The following is an 18,982-nucleotide window of genomic DNA, read 5'->3' as shown; positions in this document are numbered from 1 at the left end:
TAAAAATACTTTGTAATAATTCTTAATCTTGTCAACAATAATTTTAATAATTTATCAAAATTAAATAAAATTACAACTTCAAGTTTAAAATCACATAAAATTAACTTTTATATAGAATATTATACAACTAATTACCAAACTTTATATATAATTACTACACTCATCTATTCTAGTAATACAAGATTCATATTTAAAAATTAACGAAAGAGAAAATCTTAGCCATCTTTCTCTCTTTTTTTAACCTAATTTTCTTTTAATAATTCTATGTTGTCTTATTCTTTCTCTTTTATTTTTGTTTATCATGTGACATCACCAATCTTAATGTTGGTTGTTGTCAGTTAGTAATTATTAGTTCTTTTGTTTTCTTATATTATGTCTTTTGTTATTTTTCCTTAAGTTTTTCTAATTTTGAATAAAAATCTCTATCCTTATAACATGTTTTTCTCTATTCTTGTGGTATGTATTTTCTCTATTCTTGTGGCTCACATTTTCTCTGTTCTTGTGGCATGATCCTTATGGTTTTTTATACGTTTTTCGCATACCTTTGCGGTCATTTTTGGTGCTCGCACAAAAACTATCACGACATTTATTTTATAATTGATTTGTCGATGGTCACATATAGTCAGATGATTCACTCTTTGGTAAAAAGTTGTTTATCGATATAATCAAAATTGTGTAGCGAAACAGCCTACTAAATTGTTTGGTTCGCTCACCACTCCTTTATTACTTCGTAAAACGTCTCATTCGACAGAAGCAAGAAATTTTATGAAGGTTGTTGGGTTCTTTTGATGTTGGTAGTCGTTATCAATGGAAGGTTTTGTTTTTGTTTTTCTTTTTAAATTTAATATTTTATTTTTGTATGAATATTTGATGGCTACTGTCTCTAATTTTCTCTCTATATTTTAATACATTGTAATTCCGATTCCTTAAATCCATTATTAAAATAATAATACAAGATCCAATGAAGTGCTCTGTATTCATCCTAATTAATTATTGCAGTGGATGAACGAGAACATGTTTTGCCTAAGCATAGCCCTCAGCCGTTTCATTTTTCTCTTTGGTTTCATCACCACTGTTTGGTTTCATTAAAGATTCCACCGTTTCTTCCACTTGGTCTACCGTGTCTTCTACCTGCATCATCTTTATTTGTTAGTAGCCTCAAATAGAAAAAAATCGCAAGAAATTCGAGATTAACATCCCAATTGAGTATTGGTTCTGATTATAGATGCTATTTAAATTATTTGGATTACGTGATTAAAAGAATCAAGTGCGGAGTGATATCTTCAGAAAAATAAATTAAATACTGATATATGTCAGTCTTTTTGTAACATTTGATGTAGTGTTATACCGTATGATCTTAATTTCAAACACTTAATGTCGGGATTAGCTGTTGCACTTCTTAATATCAACTTTCTTAACGTACTGCTAATAAAGATTTTTTTTATTAAATTAAAGTTATTATAAATTAGTATTTATTCTAAATACTTTCAACTATTTGACAATAAAAGTTCAATCATCCTGGTGTAATCACTGGTGCTCGAACCTTGATCTTTAATAATAATAACAATTCATTTAACCACTAAAGTAAGATGGTTGTGCTACTGTTAATAAAGAATTAAAAACACAAGGAATTAGGTTAATTGCGTAGCAATAAAGAAGACTTTGTCAATGAAGTCTCCGGCTATGCGTGCACCATCAGCTGTTTCATCAGCCAAATCTTCAACAATTTCAAGCGCATCCTTGAGTTTGCCTTCAGGTAAAAGATCGCCAACCTCATCCGCAACTTTCTCCACTTGCTCCGCCAAATTTTCTACTATATCCGCCACGGCTTCCGCCGTGTCTATTACAGTTTCAGCTTCCTCTACAGACAAATATACAACAACATACCTAAAATTAGACTGAAAAGTAATACATGTATATATAAAAATTATGAGGATATTGAGAGGCAGTGCTGACGTTTGAGTTTTAATAATGGTCGCCAGTTGCCTCTCCACATGGGTAGGATTATACTCATCAGAATCCCCAGAAAGGTTTCCTGCAAAACTTAGAAATGAATGTGAGTAAACCTCATTGAAGAAGATCTCTTTTCCCCTCTTAATTTGTAAAACATATATGACTAATATGAGACTAACCAGGAGGCAGGAGCAGAAGGGACTATAGGTCCTGGTTCAACACTAGTGTTGCAGCACACCATGTTCCTATTTCTAACAGTACTTCGCAATATAAGACCTCTTCCTAGAGATTAAACTTGAAGTTTCTTAGAACCTGGTGTTTCCCCTTGTGCTTTGATATCAACAAGAAATGACTGAAACAACAAAGAATGGAAGACCGAGATTTGCAGGATTCTATGGCCATGGGAACCTTGCATTGAAGGTTAAATCCTGAACTAATCCACATAACTTTGGGGAGTACAGCTTCCTTAATGTCTGCGAAAGGGCTTTAGAGAAGAAAAATATGAGTAAAATTCACTCTGAAAAAGAAAAAAAAGAAACTTGGGAACGAGGTTGACGAACTTGCAGGGTTTCTTTAAGGAAATTAATCAATTATATATTAGAGAGCGGAATGGCAGTGTAAGAAGCGTGGAAATCACGTGTTTTTATATTATAGACGACATGGCTGCAGCCTGGATTAGGAAGAAATATAATATGATAATCCTCTTTGAATTTCATCGTATGCTTCACATATCATGTTTTAAATCGTGTGTGTTTGGTTTTTATAAGCACTATTTAAGTTGACTATTTTTACGGTTTCGTCTTCTTTTAGTCATAGTAATTTATTAGGGCAAAAACTAAATAAATAAGTGAAAAAACTTCGGCGTTTGAACTTTAACATGAGACATAGACGACGGCAGTTAAAAATTAAAGTAAAAAAAAGACACTTTATAAAAAATCATGGTATCGTATTATTTTTTCTCTCAATATAGTCATTCAATTCAGAAAAATAAACTCAACGTGATCTTTTGGTTAAAATTTTTCATCGTTGATCGTTACAGTATTGATGTGGCATTTCGCGATATTTATGTGTCGGTCTATGATGTTGATGTGACAATCCATCATGTTTAAGTTATCAATTTAGTCAATTTATCATATCATTAGTCACATTATTAACCATCGTGAATCGTTGTCACGACAACACCGTGAACTACCACATTAGCATAATAATAATCAAAGACGAAAAATATTGGTCAAAATGTCACATTAAGTTTATTTTCTGAGTTGAAAGACCACTTGAAAGAAAAAAATAATACGATGCCATGTTGGTTTTTTATAAAGTGCAAGTACCTCCTATGTTTTTTGCCAAAATTAAACTGCACCTATAGTCACTGGACTTTTAAGATATTTATACTTTTCTCTTTGAAATTGAAAATTTATATTACAATCATTATCGTTAAGAAATAGTTTTAATTTGATCTGTTAACGACAGCTAATTTCACATATATATATATATATATTATAAATAAGATAAATATGTTTTATTAATGAAGATATTCAAACATGTGACTTTTCTAAAGGAATCCAATAGTTAACTACAGCGGTAAGATAATATTTTATAATGGAAAAATAATATCCAATTTAAATTGGGATAACACGAATCGAGCTACTTCGATAGTTAAAGGGATGTTTATTATTCCTAGAGATTCTGAGATCGAACACCAATGATTGCATAGTATTTAAACGTTTATTGTCAAATAGTTGAATCTTTATAACAAATATTATCACTTGTAAATTAGTAATCACCCTTATATTAATAAAAAATATAATTAAAATTAATTATATTTATTTTATAGAAATATATTTATAATATAAATTAATCTATATCTAAGAATTTATCCAACTTGTATCAAAATAAAATTTAATAAAATCATAATCTTATTTGGGAAATGGTTTAATATACGAGTTATGTAAGATTTAACCTCTGCAACCCTCTCTATTTAACTCTAAACCTTGCATGCCAAAGCTGTAAAACCTAAATATTGATTACACCAACCTTTAAACTTCAAACCCCGAAACTCTAAATGATAAATAAAACAAATAACATTCAAAGAGATGAAGTTATAGAATCTAAAATTTACAAAATCGAATATTTTATTTTAAGTTGTTTTAAGAAAATTACATTTTTGTCTTAGTTCGTTGTCACCCTCATTCTTTAAAATATTTTTTTTTCAATTTATTTCACTATTTGATATAAATTGTAATTATTGTTTAATTTTTATTTCACTATTTGTTAGGCAAGGAGACCCTTTGTCTCCTTATCTATTTGTACTGGTCATGAATGTACTTTCTAGATTATTGGATGTTGCAGCTAGGTGTGGTATTTTCAAATATCACCCTAGATGTAAAAGGATTTCCCTCACCCATTTATGCTTTGCTGATGATTTGTTGTTGTTCTGTTATGGATCTTTGGATTCAGTGTTGGGGGTTGTTAGTGTTTTGAATAAATTTTATGAGTTGTCTGGTTTAATGCTCAATGCTTCAAAGACGGATATGTATGCTTGTGGGGTTAATGATGGAGTTTTGGAGCAGATTAAGAGGGCCACGGGGTTTCGAATCGGTCAGCTCCCTGTCAGATATTTGGGGGTTCCCTTAGTAACTCGCAAGCTCTTAAAGACATATTGTTATGCCCTTATGGAGAAAATTAGGGACAAACTGAGGAAGTGGTCGAGTAAGAGACTAAGCTTTGGGGGCAGGCTGCAGCTTATTAAAGTAGTATTGTTTAGCATCTTTAATTACTGGAGCATACAACTTATACTGCCAAAGGGTATGCTTCAGGATATTGAACGGTTGTGCATGCGCTTCTTTTGGAAATGAAATGATTCCTCGGCTAGAGGTGCCAGAGTCAGTTGGACTCAAATCTGTTCCCTAAAATCGAAGGGGGGCTTAGGACTTCGAAGTTTGATTAGTTGGAATAAGACATGGAGTCTTATGCTTGCTAAGAGCATCTTAGCTGATGAGGGCTCTTTGTGGATCGCATGGATCAAAGCTTATTGCTTCAAGCATGAGAATTACTGAGTGTTGATAATAAACCTCACTTCAGTTGGATTCTCAAAAAACTGATTAAGATGCGAGAGGAGGCTAGTGTTCTTTTTTGCTGCCCCTGTAAGTAGGTCACAGGTTAAAGACGGGTGGATATGGGAAAGGATTCGGGACAGAGGGGAAAAGGTTGATTGGCATCGCTTAATTTGGTTTCCTTCTCATGTTCCAAAGTTTTCCTTGATCACGTGGATGGCTATCCTCGACAGGTTGTCCACCAAGTACAGGTTAATTCGGTTTGGAATGGTGGCAGATCCTGGTTGTAGGTTGTGTATGAGTGGGTTTGAATCTAGGAATCATCTGTTTTGAGACTACAGTTATTCAAGAGCTATTTGGGATTCTCTCTTGCGTGCTTGTGGGCTACAATTACAAGGACTTAGCTGGGAGAACCAACTTGGTTGGATGATTAATAACTGGAAAGGCAAGTCCTTGCTGATTCATGTTCTCAAATTAGCATGGACTGGATTCGTCTATTTTACATGGGAGAAGCGGAATCATCTTATCTTTAGAGATTTGTCGCGTTCGACGGATTCAATTGTAAATATCATAAAAGGGATAGTTAGGATTAAATTGTATAGGCATAGAATGAATAGAGTGGATAATGTAAATAGGCAACTTTGTGTTGACTGGGGACTTACATAGCTGGTTGTAACTGCGTTTTTTTGTAGCAGTTAACTGCTTTCTTTGGATAAATAAATTTGATTATTCAAAAAAAAAAATTCAAGATTCATAAAGTAGAAATCAAAACTTCATTTGATTCGATTGTTTCATACCATGCCTCTAATTTCATCATGAAAATATTTTATCATTATCCATGAAGAAAAGTAGTTTCAGTCACCGGACTTGTTTGATTAGAAAATCCTTCATAACAAAGCACGTTCAAGAAACATCTCATCTAATCAAAATGGGTTTTAACACTTCATTCTTATACAATTAGGCTGAAACAATTTCCTATTTTCGGGCCAAGTCGAAATCGTTTCTCAACTAGATTAAAGCAGTATATAATCTTCAGCTTCACAATTTCTTCTAATTTAATTTTTTTTATTTAGCTTAATATACAGATTAAATTGTGAAAGGTACCAAGCTGAAGGACTGAATTGTAGTTTATCCCTTTTCAGGTCTTACATAGTTACATGTTTGTCATTAGACTTGAGGTTAATTAAGAACAAAACATAAGATTAAGAAATAAAAAAAATGTTAGCAGATATGAAGTCCATCGCACTCGACAAATACACGGTATCCCCTAACTATGACCTTAGGGCAACCTCGCCGGAGGTGTAGTTAAAAAGTTCTTAAAATCCACTTAATCTAAAATATAATATTACCATCATGATTTGGAAATGCTACCAACAATGGGTAATATTGGGGAAGATTTTGTCCATCACGATAAAATGTCCTAATCTCGATGTTTACTAACATGGTAAACTAAGGTTTAATTCTTCTTTCAGTCCATATACTCTTTGATCTTTTACAATTTAGTTCAACTACTTTTATTTTAACAAGTTTTATGCTTCTAGTCTGATTTATCCAATTGATGAATTTCAGTTACACTTGGATATGCGGTTTTTAGATGTTATAAACATATTCCATACATATAAATCTTACTAAACCTTGAAAGAGACGTGCTATCTGATTTTCTTCATTTCTTCTCTTCAAATCCAAACAAAAAGAAATTGAAGTTTAGAGGTTCATTTGTTTCATCTCTTCCTTCAATTATCTCTTCATATAGCAATGAAAAGCAGAAGACTTTTTCCGGCCGTAACTGAAACAAACGATACCGTAGACTGCCCTGATTTCTGTGACCCTGCATGCCCTTACAACTGCTACCCTTACCCCGACTATTATTACCTACCGCCGCCGCCGCCACCTCCTTCCTTCTTGGTCGAAAACCATTACATCTCACCTTATTTGATCATATTTGTTTCCATACTCGCCAGTGTCATCCTTCTCGTTGGCTACTACGTCGTTATAGTGAAATCATGTTTTGGTTGGTGCAGCTGGAGGAATAACATGCAATCGCGAACTCAACATAATGCTTCCGATGAAGAGTTCATCGATGAGAATCAAGTCGATCATCCTATTTGGTTCATCACCACCGTCGGTTTGCACCAATCGATCATAAATTCGATCACTGTTTGTAAGCACAAGAAGGATGAGGGATTGATCGAAGGTACGGAGTGTTCAGTGTGCTTGAATGAGTTCGAAGAAGATGAGACGGTGAGGTTGTTGCCTAAATGCAACCATGCTTTTCACATTTCGTGTATTGATACTTGGCTGAGGGCTCACGTTAATTGTCCCTTGTGCCGAGCACATATCGTCTTTGATGCGCTGTGTAGCTCTGCAACTCCGGTGGATCAAAATCTTGCGGATGCGGATGTGATTGTTGATAACCAGATAGAAAATTCTGAGAATATAGGGATTGAAGCTGATGAAAACGGGGCTGAAAGAGATTTGACAGAGGCTAATGACCAAAGGGTTTCAAAGGAAGGTATCCATTACGAAGAAAATGGCGCTTTGGTAGTCGGTGATTGCATTGAAAGAAGTCATGTTGAGGCTGAAGAGATAACACAAATCAAAAGGTGCACTTGCATGGATTCTTCTTCGTCAGCTGCAAGTTTGTTTTTGGGCTTTCAGGGGGATGTGGAAAACCCGGATTCGAGCATCGGTGCAACCAAAGACAAGGTATCGGCAAATTCTTCCATTTCTCAGCATCTTCATTTAAGCCCTGTTCCGATGAAAAGATCATTCTCATGTGGGGGAAGTTTTCTATCCTCATCCAAACGTTACCGGAGCATGAACTCAATTCTTACGATGTAAAGCATTTTGTACTTTTTTAGATATAGTTTTGGGATTAGAGAGTGCGATATTTGTTGAAAACAGAGAAATTGTATGCATGGAAGCTGAAGCCTTATGATGCTAATTGCTAAGCTGCGACGTAAGAGATGAATTATGAAGACAAAATTGTGTTTCAAAAGAAAAAAAAATTCATGTCAGTGCGAGAACACTTTCGATGTTAAGATGGATGTGAATAGTTCAATCATCGATGTTCATTGTATGTAAAATCAATACTCTAGTCCAGCAATATTTTTATTACTCTAGTTTTTCAAATTAAGAAGAGATTATAATCTATGGGGTTGGTATAGGCTGCCAAAAACACTCAAAAAGCTTGGGCAAATTTAGGTGGCTTGGGTTTTCCTCAAAACCTAATCTACATGTTCTTTACTCCGAAGATGATAATCTGAGCTTATATACCTATAACTACGATTGACAAATCTGAACGGTGGCTTCTTCAACCATACATGAATTGATACCCAAACTGATCGAAAGGCCTCTCAGCCTTATGCCCGGTTCTTTGAGCCAGAGAATGTTGTAACCCAACCATGTTAAATTTATCTGATTCCGGTCGCTCGGTAGCGGGACAATAACAATTACGAAATAGCATTTTTTTTAATAGAAGCCACTGGTTTTTGTTAAAAAATAAAAATATTCAAATTTATAACAAGGTTTATAACTATCATCCCAAATTAAATATATAATTTGGACATTTTCTTATAACATTAAAACTAATCAATTTAGATCATATAAGGAGTATCCATGGAAAAAGTTAAAAACTAACAAAAAAAAAGAGATTAAATTATTGAAAGATCACAGAGAACCACAAATTAGAACTGAGCATCGTGAAAAGCTATCAACGAACAGAAAACAGCGTATCCAAATTCAATCCAAGGGTCCATAACAGGGAAGATCGACGAGATTATAAATAAGGGGTCTCTTGATCAGTCATGACGTCATCAAATCCAATCCTGAAAAAACATAAAATAAAGGAAACGATCAAATAACCGAGAAAGAAAGCGAAAAACGTGTCACAAAGGTAGAGATAAACGTGTTGCAAAGATAAAATTATTCTTATTAAAAAACTATGAAAGAAACAAAGAGAAAAAAAAGACGACGTCGACAACAAACATCAAAATCGGTGTCACCGCCGGCTAAACAAAATAAAAAAAATGATTTGTATATAATATATTTTAAATTTTTTTATATTATAAGCTAATGAGTCTTTGGTTCTATTGACAAAGAGGTCTTCAGACTTTGATTGTTCATATTCGAATTTTATTAAATTTAAATTTACACGTATTTGTTTTTTATGTAATTATTTTTTATGATTTAATTCTTGTAATATATGATTTTTGATTTTTAAGATTTATTAATTTGTCCATTTATATTTTATGATTAATTATAGTCATAATTAAATATATACATATTAATTGTAAAAATAATATCATTTGTACAGTGATTTAGCTTATTGCTCCTCCTTTGTGTCTATCTTACTTGAACGAGTCGTGGCAGCTTAAATGTCCCAATTTGAACTCCAACCTACTTCACCCCACCAGGAAACTCCCGTGGAATTTAATATTTACAGCGCTCTTTGGAAAATACGGAATAATTGCAATGGTCAAGTCTTCAACAACCGTTTTTCATCAGATCCTTCGATGATCGATGCATTGTTGCGTTGACTAAGCGTTACGCTTTTGGGATGGATCCAATGGTAACCTCCTGAGCATGGGGAGTTTTGTATCAATGCTGATGGTGCGGTTTCTAATGAATCGTGTATTGCCTCAGTTAGTGCTCTTATCCGTGACTATAACGGGAACTGAATTGAGAATCATTGATGTCTTACAATCCGAATTATGGACAATTCATAACGGTTTATGTCTTGCATGGTCGAATGGATTTAAAATCTTATAGGTTTAGTCGGACTATTCCTAGGACATACAATTGTTTTGCGACAAAGATGCTAGAACACCATCACTTTCTTTAGTTCGAGCCATTGACAATTTCTGCCATCGAGGATGGATGATTGACTTTCGATGGATTTCACATGATGATAATTGGTCAGTTAATAAATTAGCGATGCTCTCGGACCCCTTGATTTCTTCTACAACAGTTCTCATGGACCCTCCCATTGGAGTTCAGTCTCTTCTAGGTGATAAATTTGGTCCCCCATATTGTAAGTCTATCTAGGCGCAACCTTCCGTATGACTTACGATTCAAACAAAAAAAATACTATTACCCTATAAATTACACATTTTATACCGAGTTGTCTATTAAAATATTTTTTTAGACGTTTTACTCTTTAAAATTTAAACCAATTATCGTATTTACTCCCGTCTATTAACTCTATTAAAAAATTTGGTAAACGTGATAACATGTCATGTCACACTTAATTTTACTTTAATTTTCTTTTTTTAATCTCAAAATATGTTTAAAGGTACATAAATAATAATATTTTAATTAACCAAATAAAATTGAAATAGACAAGGTAATGAGCAGATTTTGCACATCCGACTGAAATTCTACAACATAGCCGACTGTAGTTAAGGCTTGCGATTGTATTTTACATACATCTCTTGGCCCAAAGAGTAATTGCGGAGCATCTTCTACTTTTACACCATCATTTCCCTTCAGATCTGGACCATGAATCAAAATTAAGCAATGCCAACGGGGAGAGAAAACCTAATAAGTTCAACACAAAAGACAAACACTTGGATCCATACTGAAAAAAAGAAAAAAATTGTGGATCCTAGCAAGATCCTTTGTTTGCAGATATAGATTCATGGAGTTGTCATCGTCTTTGGGTTTGACTTCAACGTTTCAGCGGTGTCTGTTGCCCAAATTATGCAATTTATAATGATATCTACTTACTGACAACCGTGCATTGCCTTGGATTATTGTTTGTTTCAACTCCCCCGAACACACACACTTATAATTTAAAACTAAAATCTCAAAGATCTCCTCATATCTTTTTCCAGTTCAACATAATCGTTTGTACGTATTTCTCAAGAAAAACAAAAAAACACCAGTTGAAACATATTTATTTTTCAAATGGCTAGTGTATATACTCTTATACTCACGAGGCCAACCGATCAATCGGTGCCACACCGGTGCAGTCAAACTCCCTTTGTTCTTTTGGTTGGATTACCAAAAAGTAGGGAGTCAAACACTATCCTTATATTCGATACGGGATGATTTCTTTAAAATTCCGTTTCCTTTTAATCATTGATTTGTTCAAAATCCAACAGTCGTCATTGATAATATTTAAAAAATAAATTAGCATGAGTCCCAAGAACAAGACGCTGGACAATGGTGGCATCGTAATGCTTTTACTGCTGAAGCTAAAAAGTTGGTCAAATAGTTTCGATACTTATGATGATGATATTGGTAGCATTTTCAGTAGCTATCCTCGTTTATTAATGATGACAAGCCTGGAAATGACAAAAGATGGGAGGAATATATAGTACTCGCCTCCATCATGATGGTGTTATTATTGCATATTCAAAGTCGCAATGATTAATTTCGAGTTGCAATCATTTCTTTAAAGAAACTTCTTCGATCTTTCCTGGAACTCTATCCTTGGATATAGGTGATATAAGAATCTCCTGTCACTCTAAAGGTTTTTGACAACCCTCTTTTCCTTGAATCTTCCTCTTTCATCCTTTTTACCTTTCAATTAATACTATCACAATCATTAATAATAATGAAGAAAGTCACAAACTGTGATCTAACGTAGGAAATAAATCCAACAATTATTTAGTGCTAATTTATAGCTGTATGTATTACTGATTCAAAAATAATGGGGAATATGCCGGATTCCTATCTATGTTTGACATGCATCTAATTAATGTGATTTGCAGGGCTCTCATGGGCCATCTGAAAACTTTACCATCAATCAAATGATAGTTATAAACTTGGCTGTTTATGAAGGTCTTTTAATGCTACACCTAGGTTAGCTGCCCTTTATTTTCCCTAAAGTGACGACAAAAATCTGATGAATCTTCCTGATTAATGATTTTTCAAATTAAGATGAGCAATATATCACTTTGGCCTTTCCCCTTTCATATCATTCATGTTTATTTCAACATTCCGTCCATTGCATTTGTGGTACTTTAGGCGTATGGTTTCCAGATCATGGCCACATCCAATATTAAATTAGTGTTGTTCAGTCCTTATCCCAAAAATAGAAGAAACATAAAAGAGAAGGCAACATTCTATGGGCTGCAAAAAGTGATCTCCTTTACTTGTTTTACACAATTTAATCACAAAGGAGACAATACTCCAGAATATTATAATATAGTGGCGGAAGGTAATCATCAAAAACAGTTTGAGGCACCTACTCATATTTTAAAAGTTTGTAAAGCTTTAGTTTAGATTTAGAATGCCAACACTATTGAGTTATGAGCGCATTGATAAATCATATATATATATACGTAAAGATTTAAAGATGAAATTATTGGAACAAGCAATCATGAATTCAAATATGGATAGTAAACAAGTATTACCGGGGGGGGGGGGAACGAAAGTGAACAAAAGGGAGTAGAGGTTTCGTATAAAAATGGAAAAGCATTGTGATTGCCAAGGAAACAGCATATATATATATATATATATATATACTATTGGGAGAAAAGGGAAAGCATTTATTCTTTCTGTTATTTCCAGGAAGGAGCAGGGGAATGGGTTACACTGTAACAGTATTTTCATCATTTCAGTACTAAAAGATAGTAATTTTTCGGTGCAATTTGCACGAAGCCAATACATGAAGGGGTACAGGTAATATATCCCAGCTTTTGGCTATACAAAATAAGTTAATCTTGTCAAAAGAAGCCCGCCGGAAGATATGGGCGTCTCAAGTGTCTTCATTATATGATCCTTTTATTTTTATGAGACGCGAAGTAACAGGATTATGTCTATTTCTCTTTCTGTAGCTGATGGGGCACAATTCTATGGCGAACTCGTTTTTCTTTACTAAAATAATAAGACATATAATTTCATTTATCCATGCCTCCATTTGCGGGCCGAATTACATTAGGGAGAATATTGTACTCACGACTCTGTATGTATCCAAAATACATGGAGGAATATATTTAAAGTTGCATGCTTGCTAGAAATTAGATAACAAACAACAATGGAGTCCCTTCCTCATCAGTTACAGCAGGACGAGAAAAAAAACTTGGGCTTTTAAACGTCTCGGTTCTCTCATCTAAAAGCCGCTTCTTCTTGGATTCTTCGCAGCATTTGATTAACTGCAGCGGCAATTTCATCCACAGTGTTCAGATGGCACCCTTCCTCAACCTATGCAGATTAACAATAAAAAGAAAAAAACAATTATAATTTAAGATGGTGATGAAATTGGAGAGCTTTTTTTTTTGTTAAATGATGGGTTGGTTTTGTTCTTATTACCTTGACGCTAATTGAATACAAGGCCGTTTCATCGACGGTCGAGACATTGAGGTGGAGGATGGTGAGGCTTAGGCTTTGCAACCCGGCAACCAGTTTCAGGAGTTGTCTGGGTCGTTTCTTCGAGAGTATCTTGAGGTTGGCATGTGTCTCCACCATGGTCACTTCGATATCCGCCACGCTTTCGACAGAAGCGGCGGCGGCCATGGACGACGGTGAATTGTTGCACTGTGAATTTGAACGAGTTGAGAATTGTGGAAAGGTGAAAAACTCGGCGAAGGGTGAAAGGTTGCCGTTGTGTTCTGGCTCTTGAGTGGTCCTCTTATGAGCCTCCATGGTCTGCAAGAGCTGCTCTAATTCCTTCACGAAATTAATCGCCCCGCCAATTATGGAAGCTTGATCACCCTGAAAATGGCTAATGAATATATTAGTTACTATTTTTTGTTGACTGATAAAGAAAGATAAGTAGCTGACCTATTCTGCAAATCTAAATGGTTTCCATGATTCATGAAAGTCAGGAATTTCTTAACTTCTTCAGCTAGTGCCTTTTACGGGTCATAAACAAAAATGGTTATATTAAGTTAATAAGCGAGGTGGTTTATTAGGGTTATGTGAACTTGTTTTAAAGGTTAATACTCTTTTATTAATTGAAATTATCAAACAAAAAGTGGGAGAGAGATAAATCTGACCCTTTGAACATAAGAAGGTGGCATCAAAGCTCTAATTGCAGCCAGGTACTCATTCATTTGTTTCCGGCGATTGCGTTCAACAGCGATATGAGTCATTCTCTGGTTCTCCAGCTCGTCTTTGTTCTTGCTGCTCCTGGTGCGACGACGTTTTCGTCTAGTACCATTGGTCGCCGTTGTTGTTGCACTGTAAGCTGGTTGAGGTTCCGTCGTCGGAGCTTGGAAACCATCAGCTTCAAGGGCGGGGAGAGGCTGATCGGCAGTGCAAGCTTCGGATGAAGAAGAGTAAGGATCCCATAGTTCATTTACATGTTGTTGCATGACTGAAGTAGACGAGGAGTCCCAATTTGCTTGGAGATGATGATGATTCTCTTGTTGTTCTAAATTGCTTTCAAGAATCGCAGTAAGAGCTCCATCTTCTTCTTGGAAGCAAAAATCATAATCCCAAGCCCCTCCTCCGGGAAACTGATCCTTGAAACCATAGGTAAATGGATCTGGAGGGTAAACCACTGTTTCTAATGCCATGGTCTGCAAGAACCCAGATCCTTATCACACTTGCAATAATCTGTTTTTTGTTTCCTTGTCTCTCACACACAAAGGGACGCTGTTGTCTAGTCTCTCTTTTTTTTCTAAAAGGAAAGACAATGGATCAATGAAGAGACTAAAAGGGAATATTTTTGTGATTACAAGAGCTGAAATCTGAGAGAGGGAAAGAGAAGTGTTCCCTAGTAGAAAGCAAGCCAAAATGAGAGAAAGAAAGAAGAGGCCAAAGCACAACACATCCAAAAGACCAAACGAGGTCCCCCTTTTATCTTCTCTTCCCCCATGAAAGGAAGTTTATCAACTTTTTAAAGATGTTGAATCCTTAAAAAAAAAACTACAAAAGCTACAGCATGCTACACGTGAGATTGCATTGCACACAAGTTGCTGGACCAGAGACAGATTCTCTATGGCAGTTGGAGAGAGGCCAATGTTGATAATGGAAAATGAAAATCCTTTAATTTTCTTCCTTCAAAAGAATTGTCGATTTTTCCATCTTATAAAAAGAATAATATTAATTGTGTTCTACTCTTTGTATTCGACTATATGGATGTACAAATATAATATTAAATGTTAATATATTTTATTATAAATGTTAATATATGACGTTATATATACGATTATACCGGTAATAATAAAATATCTTATAAATAATATTTTTTTAATGACATAATAAAATAAGTATTTATTTTTAATTTATCTAATATAATCACTATCAATGTTTCGTTTTATATCAATCTTCTTGCCAACAACTAATATTGTTTGGAGTCTTGAGGTTTTTGTTTTCGGTGATAATAAAAAAAAAGTAAATAGTAAATTAAAGCAAATCACAAATTATTCATCCAAATAAATAGAGAAGAACACATTGGGGAAGTGATGCTTTCGGCTGTTGAATCCTTGAAATGTCTGATGACTGTTTTCTTCAACTAAATTTGATCTGTTTTTATAAAATATTGTATTGAAACTGAACTAATCTCATGTTTTTCAATAAAAAGAAAATAAGGTCAGAACGTTAAGGGGTACTACTAGTGCCGGTGGATCCAAACTCCAAATTAAGGGTACATCTAATATCGTGAAAAAGGGTATCAAATTTTGTCTGTCCCTGCCCAACACCATTAAATTAATAACTAAAAGAAACCTCGACAGTGACAAGGTTATTTTTTTCTGTCCATTTTCCAGGCTGGACATCCAATATAATAAAAATAACAATAATTAATTAAAAGGAAGGGTTGTTTGGTGTTTGGACTAATTCGGAATAGCCTCGTAATCAACTTTTATGTAGAATGTCCAAACGAAACAGAGGTGCCTAATTAGATACGAGTATGGTTCTCATAAGATAATAATGCTGTCGGACACTTGGACATTAAACTGAGAAACATGACAAAAACCTGATGATAAACCAGAGATTCTCTCATGAAATATCTATTAGAGAAAAGAAAGCAAGGAAATAAAATGAGAAAAACAGGCTAAACAGCTTAGTTTCTTCTTCTTCTTCTTTTTTCCTTCATAAAATTATTATTCTCTATTGTATTTCAGGTGTCTGGTAAATGTCAAGGAATCCATCTGACCATTCAAAGAGCCACTCTATGATCATCTCAGACCAAGACTGTGCTTCTCCTCCGCCCTCTCTCTTCCCCAAAAATTCTGTACTTCCAAATTCTTTAGTTTTCAATTTTAAGCTTATTCTATGATATTTTATGAAAATAATTATATGAATTGGAAAGAAAAATCAAGTATGTTTCATAAAATAGTTATAGTTAACGCTGCGATATCTCTTCATGTCTCGTGTTCGAGTATGATATTTGTAGGGATGTATAAATGTGTTTATTATCAAATAATTGAGAGTCTATCGAACATATATTACATTGTATTCATCTCAACTTAGGGATTAATATGGGACCCTAACCCGACGGATTCCGACCCGACTCTATCTGGTCGGATTTTTTTATAAAAAAAATTGGGTATTGGTGTGATTGAGTCGGGTTCGGGTTTAGGATGAAAAATATCATACTTGACTCGTAAAAAATGTAATTTTATCTTATACATTTAGGAATAATTGCAATAACACTCCTCTATATGTTTTTTTTAATTAAGTCCTATTTTTTATTGAATAAAAGTAATATTTTGTTATAAATATATTTGTTGAGTTAATATCGACGAATCGGTCAAGAGGGGGCAAATTGGCAATAAAAATTTCGGAGGAAGCTTTTGCAGAAAATTGAAAAAGATTGCACAACAATTTAGAGTGGTTCAACTTCTCAACCAAGTCTACGTCCACTACCTTAGCTATCCACACTAAAGATTTTCCACAAAATCACTAATTTGTCTTTCTTTTGAGGACAAAGAGTAATCTTACAACTCCCTCAAGAATTATACCCCAAATTCTTGAGAACACTCTCTCCTAAAGAGAAAATTACAAATTTCACAAACTTACAGAAAACCCCACAAGGCAAGATGTTTGCAAAATTCTAGAACAAAGAAAGAACACTCAAGAATGAATACAATTGAGCACAAATGGTGTTCTTGAAAGTAAAATAAAAATTGAATGAAAATAGGCTTGAAAATGCTCAAACGATAAGCTCAAGGCTTTCTTTTTTATTCTCTCTCAATTCTTGTTTCTAGTTATTGATCAATGACTCCTGAGCTCTGAACGTTGGGGATCATTGGTGAAGTCAATAGAGTCGTTATGGTGTAATTATCATTTAAAAATTCTGTTGGGAGCTTGGGTGTATTGGTACACTATGTGTAAAATTTAAATATTTCGACCGTTAGTTAACCTAGTGTATCGGTACACTAATTACATTCGATGTTTCTTGGAGCCAAGGGTGTATCGGTACATCATCTAGTGTATCGATACACAAAATGCATTCGATGTTGGGGGTGTATCGATACATCAAAAAGTGTATTAGTACCTCCCTTTGCAAAAATCATTTTTGGCCCGATTAAGGTTCGAAATACTTTGTAAAAATTGTTTCAAAAATATTTTAAGATTCATATACAATTTTACACTTAAGTAAGGATTGAAATTGTCATTTGAAAACTTGGAGTAATATTTTTGATATTCGAATAATTTAATCGAATATTTGAAATCAGATATAAAATCTTAAAATCATTTATACTCTATTTGTTATATTGAAACATCAAAATGTTTTCAACAATCTCCCCCTTTTTTATATAACAAAACATTAAGTAATTTTAAGATTTTCTTTGAAAATCATTTTTGAAATCATTTTTGAAAATTACTTCCCCTTACTTTATTCTCCCCTTTTTGTTAAATCAAAAAGACTTTATAAAACGGTTTTAAACAAGTTTGTAAGAAAATAGCCAATTGATTTAAATATAGATATAGTTTAAGCTGCTAAGATCACAATCAAGAGAAAGATTAGCCATTAGTACATAATCAATATTCATATAAAAATGTGTAATGGTAATTCGTCATTTTTAACTAAGATGTATATGATGCAAAATTTTAACATGTAAAATAATATTCAACAAACCAAATTCAAACAATTTAAAGCCAAATAACCATATATATATAAACATCCAAGTTTAATCATCCAAACATCCATAACACAAAAATCCAAAAACATCCAAAATGTTTTAACAATTAAGTTCTAAATCAACCTAAGAAAACAAAGCAAAAAAAAGGTCTAATCATCCATTGGTGGATCGGGAGGTGATAGATGTGCCCATATGTTAGCCACGTCTCTTGTAAGCGCGTCGACCCTTTCGTCCATAGCATCGAATCGATGATTCATCGCTTCGTTGTTAACAGTTAAATCGGACTCGATGGATGCAAGCCTTATGTCAAAAGTTTCCATAAACGATCGAAAGTATGGAGGCATCTGACTCTCTTGTTGTACCGGCTCGTCCTCGGGTGTGTGATCATCTATATCGCGCATGAGTTCTTCAAGCTCTGAATCATTGTCCGTCCGTACGCCGAGGAGCTCGTGAAAAGCTAGCACCCATGTTTTCTCGGTGGATCAAACCCATTGATCCTTTTCCCCGGACCATCCCGATTTCTTCAAGGTTGTGAAATTTATTTAGTTCTTAAGGGGGATGGCTACATCAAACGAGACCCTAAGATTGGATTTGATAAACAAATTGATAAGAAGACAACCATAAACTAAGGTTTCAACATGTTTGGACGGGACATTGTTCACGGTTTCTACTAGCTCGCCAAAAATGATTTGTGGCAAATTTATTTTCTTTTCATGTTGGATACAATGTATCCACCATAAATCTAAAACTCTAAGGGTAGAGTACCTACCTCGGATGGTCTAAACCACCAAGATATGATCAAATGAAGAAATCGTTCGTGGTGAGTTATCAAGGTACTTGCACTAGCCTTAGCTTTATAAGGTGTAGCCATAATTTCTTTTTCGTTATCTAAACTCACGTTATCCAACCCAAAGGTGTTAGCGATTGTGTCGGAGTCAATATAAACGAATTAACTTAAAAGATATGATCGAATCCCTACAGTAGCAGTTCGAG

General features: G+C 34.2%; 4 protein-coding genes across 4 annotated transcripts; 2 read left to right on the top strand and 2 right to left on the bottom strand.

The window, feature by feature from the left end:
* Window positions 1-968: 968 nt before the first annotated feature.
* Window positions 969-2,061, bottom strand: LOC120194905. The gene is made up of 3 exons (XM_039197078.1): window positions 1,957-2,061; window positions 1,662-1,864; window positions 969-1,131 (listed from the first exon to the last, which is right to left on the bottom strand). The coding sequence occupies exons 1-3, from the start codon at window positions 2,012-2,014 to the stop codon at window positions 1,024-1,026; spliced, it is 369 nt and encodes a 122-aa protein (XP_039053009.1). The 5' UTR covers window positions 2,015-2,061; the 3' UTR covers window positions 969-1,023.
* Window positions 2,062-4,268: 2,207 nt separating this feature from the next.
* On the top strand, window positions 4,269-4,808 carry LOC120195048. Its single transcript, XM_039197178.1, has one exon. It carries the CDS (start codon window positions 4,269-4,271, stop codon window positions 4,806-4,808), a length of 540 nt encoding a protein of 179 aa, XP_039053109.1.
* A 1,914-nt stretch (window positions 4,809-6,722) lies between these two features.
* On the top strand, window positions 6,723-7,938 carry LOC120194950 (RING-H2 finger protein ATL54-like). The gene has a single exon (XM_039197105.1). The coding sequence runs from the start codon at window positions 6,762-6,764 to the stop codon at window positions 7,845-7,847; it is 1,086 nt and encodes a 361-aa protein (XP_039053036.1). The 5' UTR covers window positions 6,723-6,761; the 3' UTR covers window positions 7,848-7,938.
* Window positions 7,939-13,056: 5,118 nt separating this feature from the next.
* Window positions 13,057-14,742, bottom strand: LOC120195027 (transcription factor bHLH96-like). Its single transcript, XM_039197168.1, has 3 exons — window positions 13,952-14,742; window positions 13,266-13,667; window positions 13,057-13,157 (listed from the first exon to the last, which is right to left on the bottom strand). The coding sequence occupies exons 1-3, from the start codon at window positions 14,471-14,473 to the stop codon at window positions 13,062-13,064; spliced, it is 1,020 nt and encodes a 339-aa protein (XP_039053099.1). The 5' UTR covers window positions 14,474-14,742; the 3' UTR covers window positions 13,057-13,061.
* Window positions 14,743-18,982: the final 4,240 nt, after the last annotated feature.

The sequence above is a fragment of the Hibiscus syriacus genome, unplaced genomic scaffold, assembly GCF_006381635.1.
Source record: "Hibiscus syriacus cultivar Baekdansim isolate YM2019G1 unplaced genomic scaffold, ASM638163v2 tig00117005_pilon, whole genome shotgun sequence".
Taxonomy (NCBI): Eukaryota; Viridiplantae; Streptophyta; class Magnoliopsida; order Malvales; family Malvaceae; genus Hibiscus; species Hibiscus syriacus.
Note: the sequence above shows the minus strand (reverse complement) of the source record. Positions and strands in the feature narration are given on the sequence as shown.

What these genes read in the sequence shown, in the direction of transcription:
- LOC120194905 (XM_039197078.1), bottom strand. Translation starts at nt 2,014, where the DNA reads ATGAGTATAATCCTACCCATGTGGAGAGGCAACTGGCGACCATTATTA. An exon ending in ACCATTATTAAAACTCAAAC is followed by an intron (nt 1,865 to 1,956) that starts GTCAGCACTGCC and finishes TATATTTGTCTG; the next exon opens with TAGAGGAAGCTGAAACTGTA. An exon ending in CCGGAGACTTCATTGACAAA is followed by an intron (nt 1,132 to 1,661) that starts GTCTTCTTTATT and finishes AAGATGATGCAG; the next exon opens with GTAGAAGACACGGTAGACCA.
- LOC120195048 (XM_039197178.1), top strand. Translation starts at nt 4,269, where the DNA reads ATGAATGTACTTTCTAGATTATTGGATGTTGCAGCTAGGTGTGGTATT.
- LOC120194950 (XM_039197105.1), top strand. Translation starts at nt 6,762, where the DNA reads ATGAAAAGCAGAAGACTTTTTCCGGCCGTAACTGAAACAAACGATACC.
- LOC120195027 (XM_039197168.1), bottom strand. Translation starts at nt 14,473, where the DNA reads ATGGCATTAGAAACAGTGGTTTACCCTCCAGATCCATTTACCTATGGT. An exon ending in CACCTTCTTATGTTCAAAGG is followed by an intron (nt 13,668 to 13,951) that starts GTCAGATTTATC and finishes AGCCATTTTCAG; the next exon opens with GGTGATCAAGCTTCCATAAT. An exon ending in TGTATTCAATTAGCGTCAAG is followed by an intron (nt 13,158 to 13,265) that starts GTAATAAGAACA and finishes TAATCTGCATAG; the next exon opens with GTTGAGGAAGGGTGCCATCT.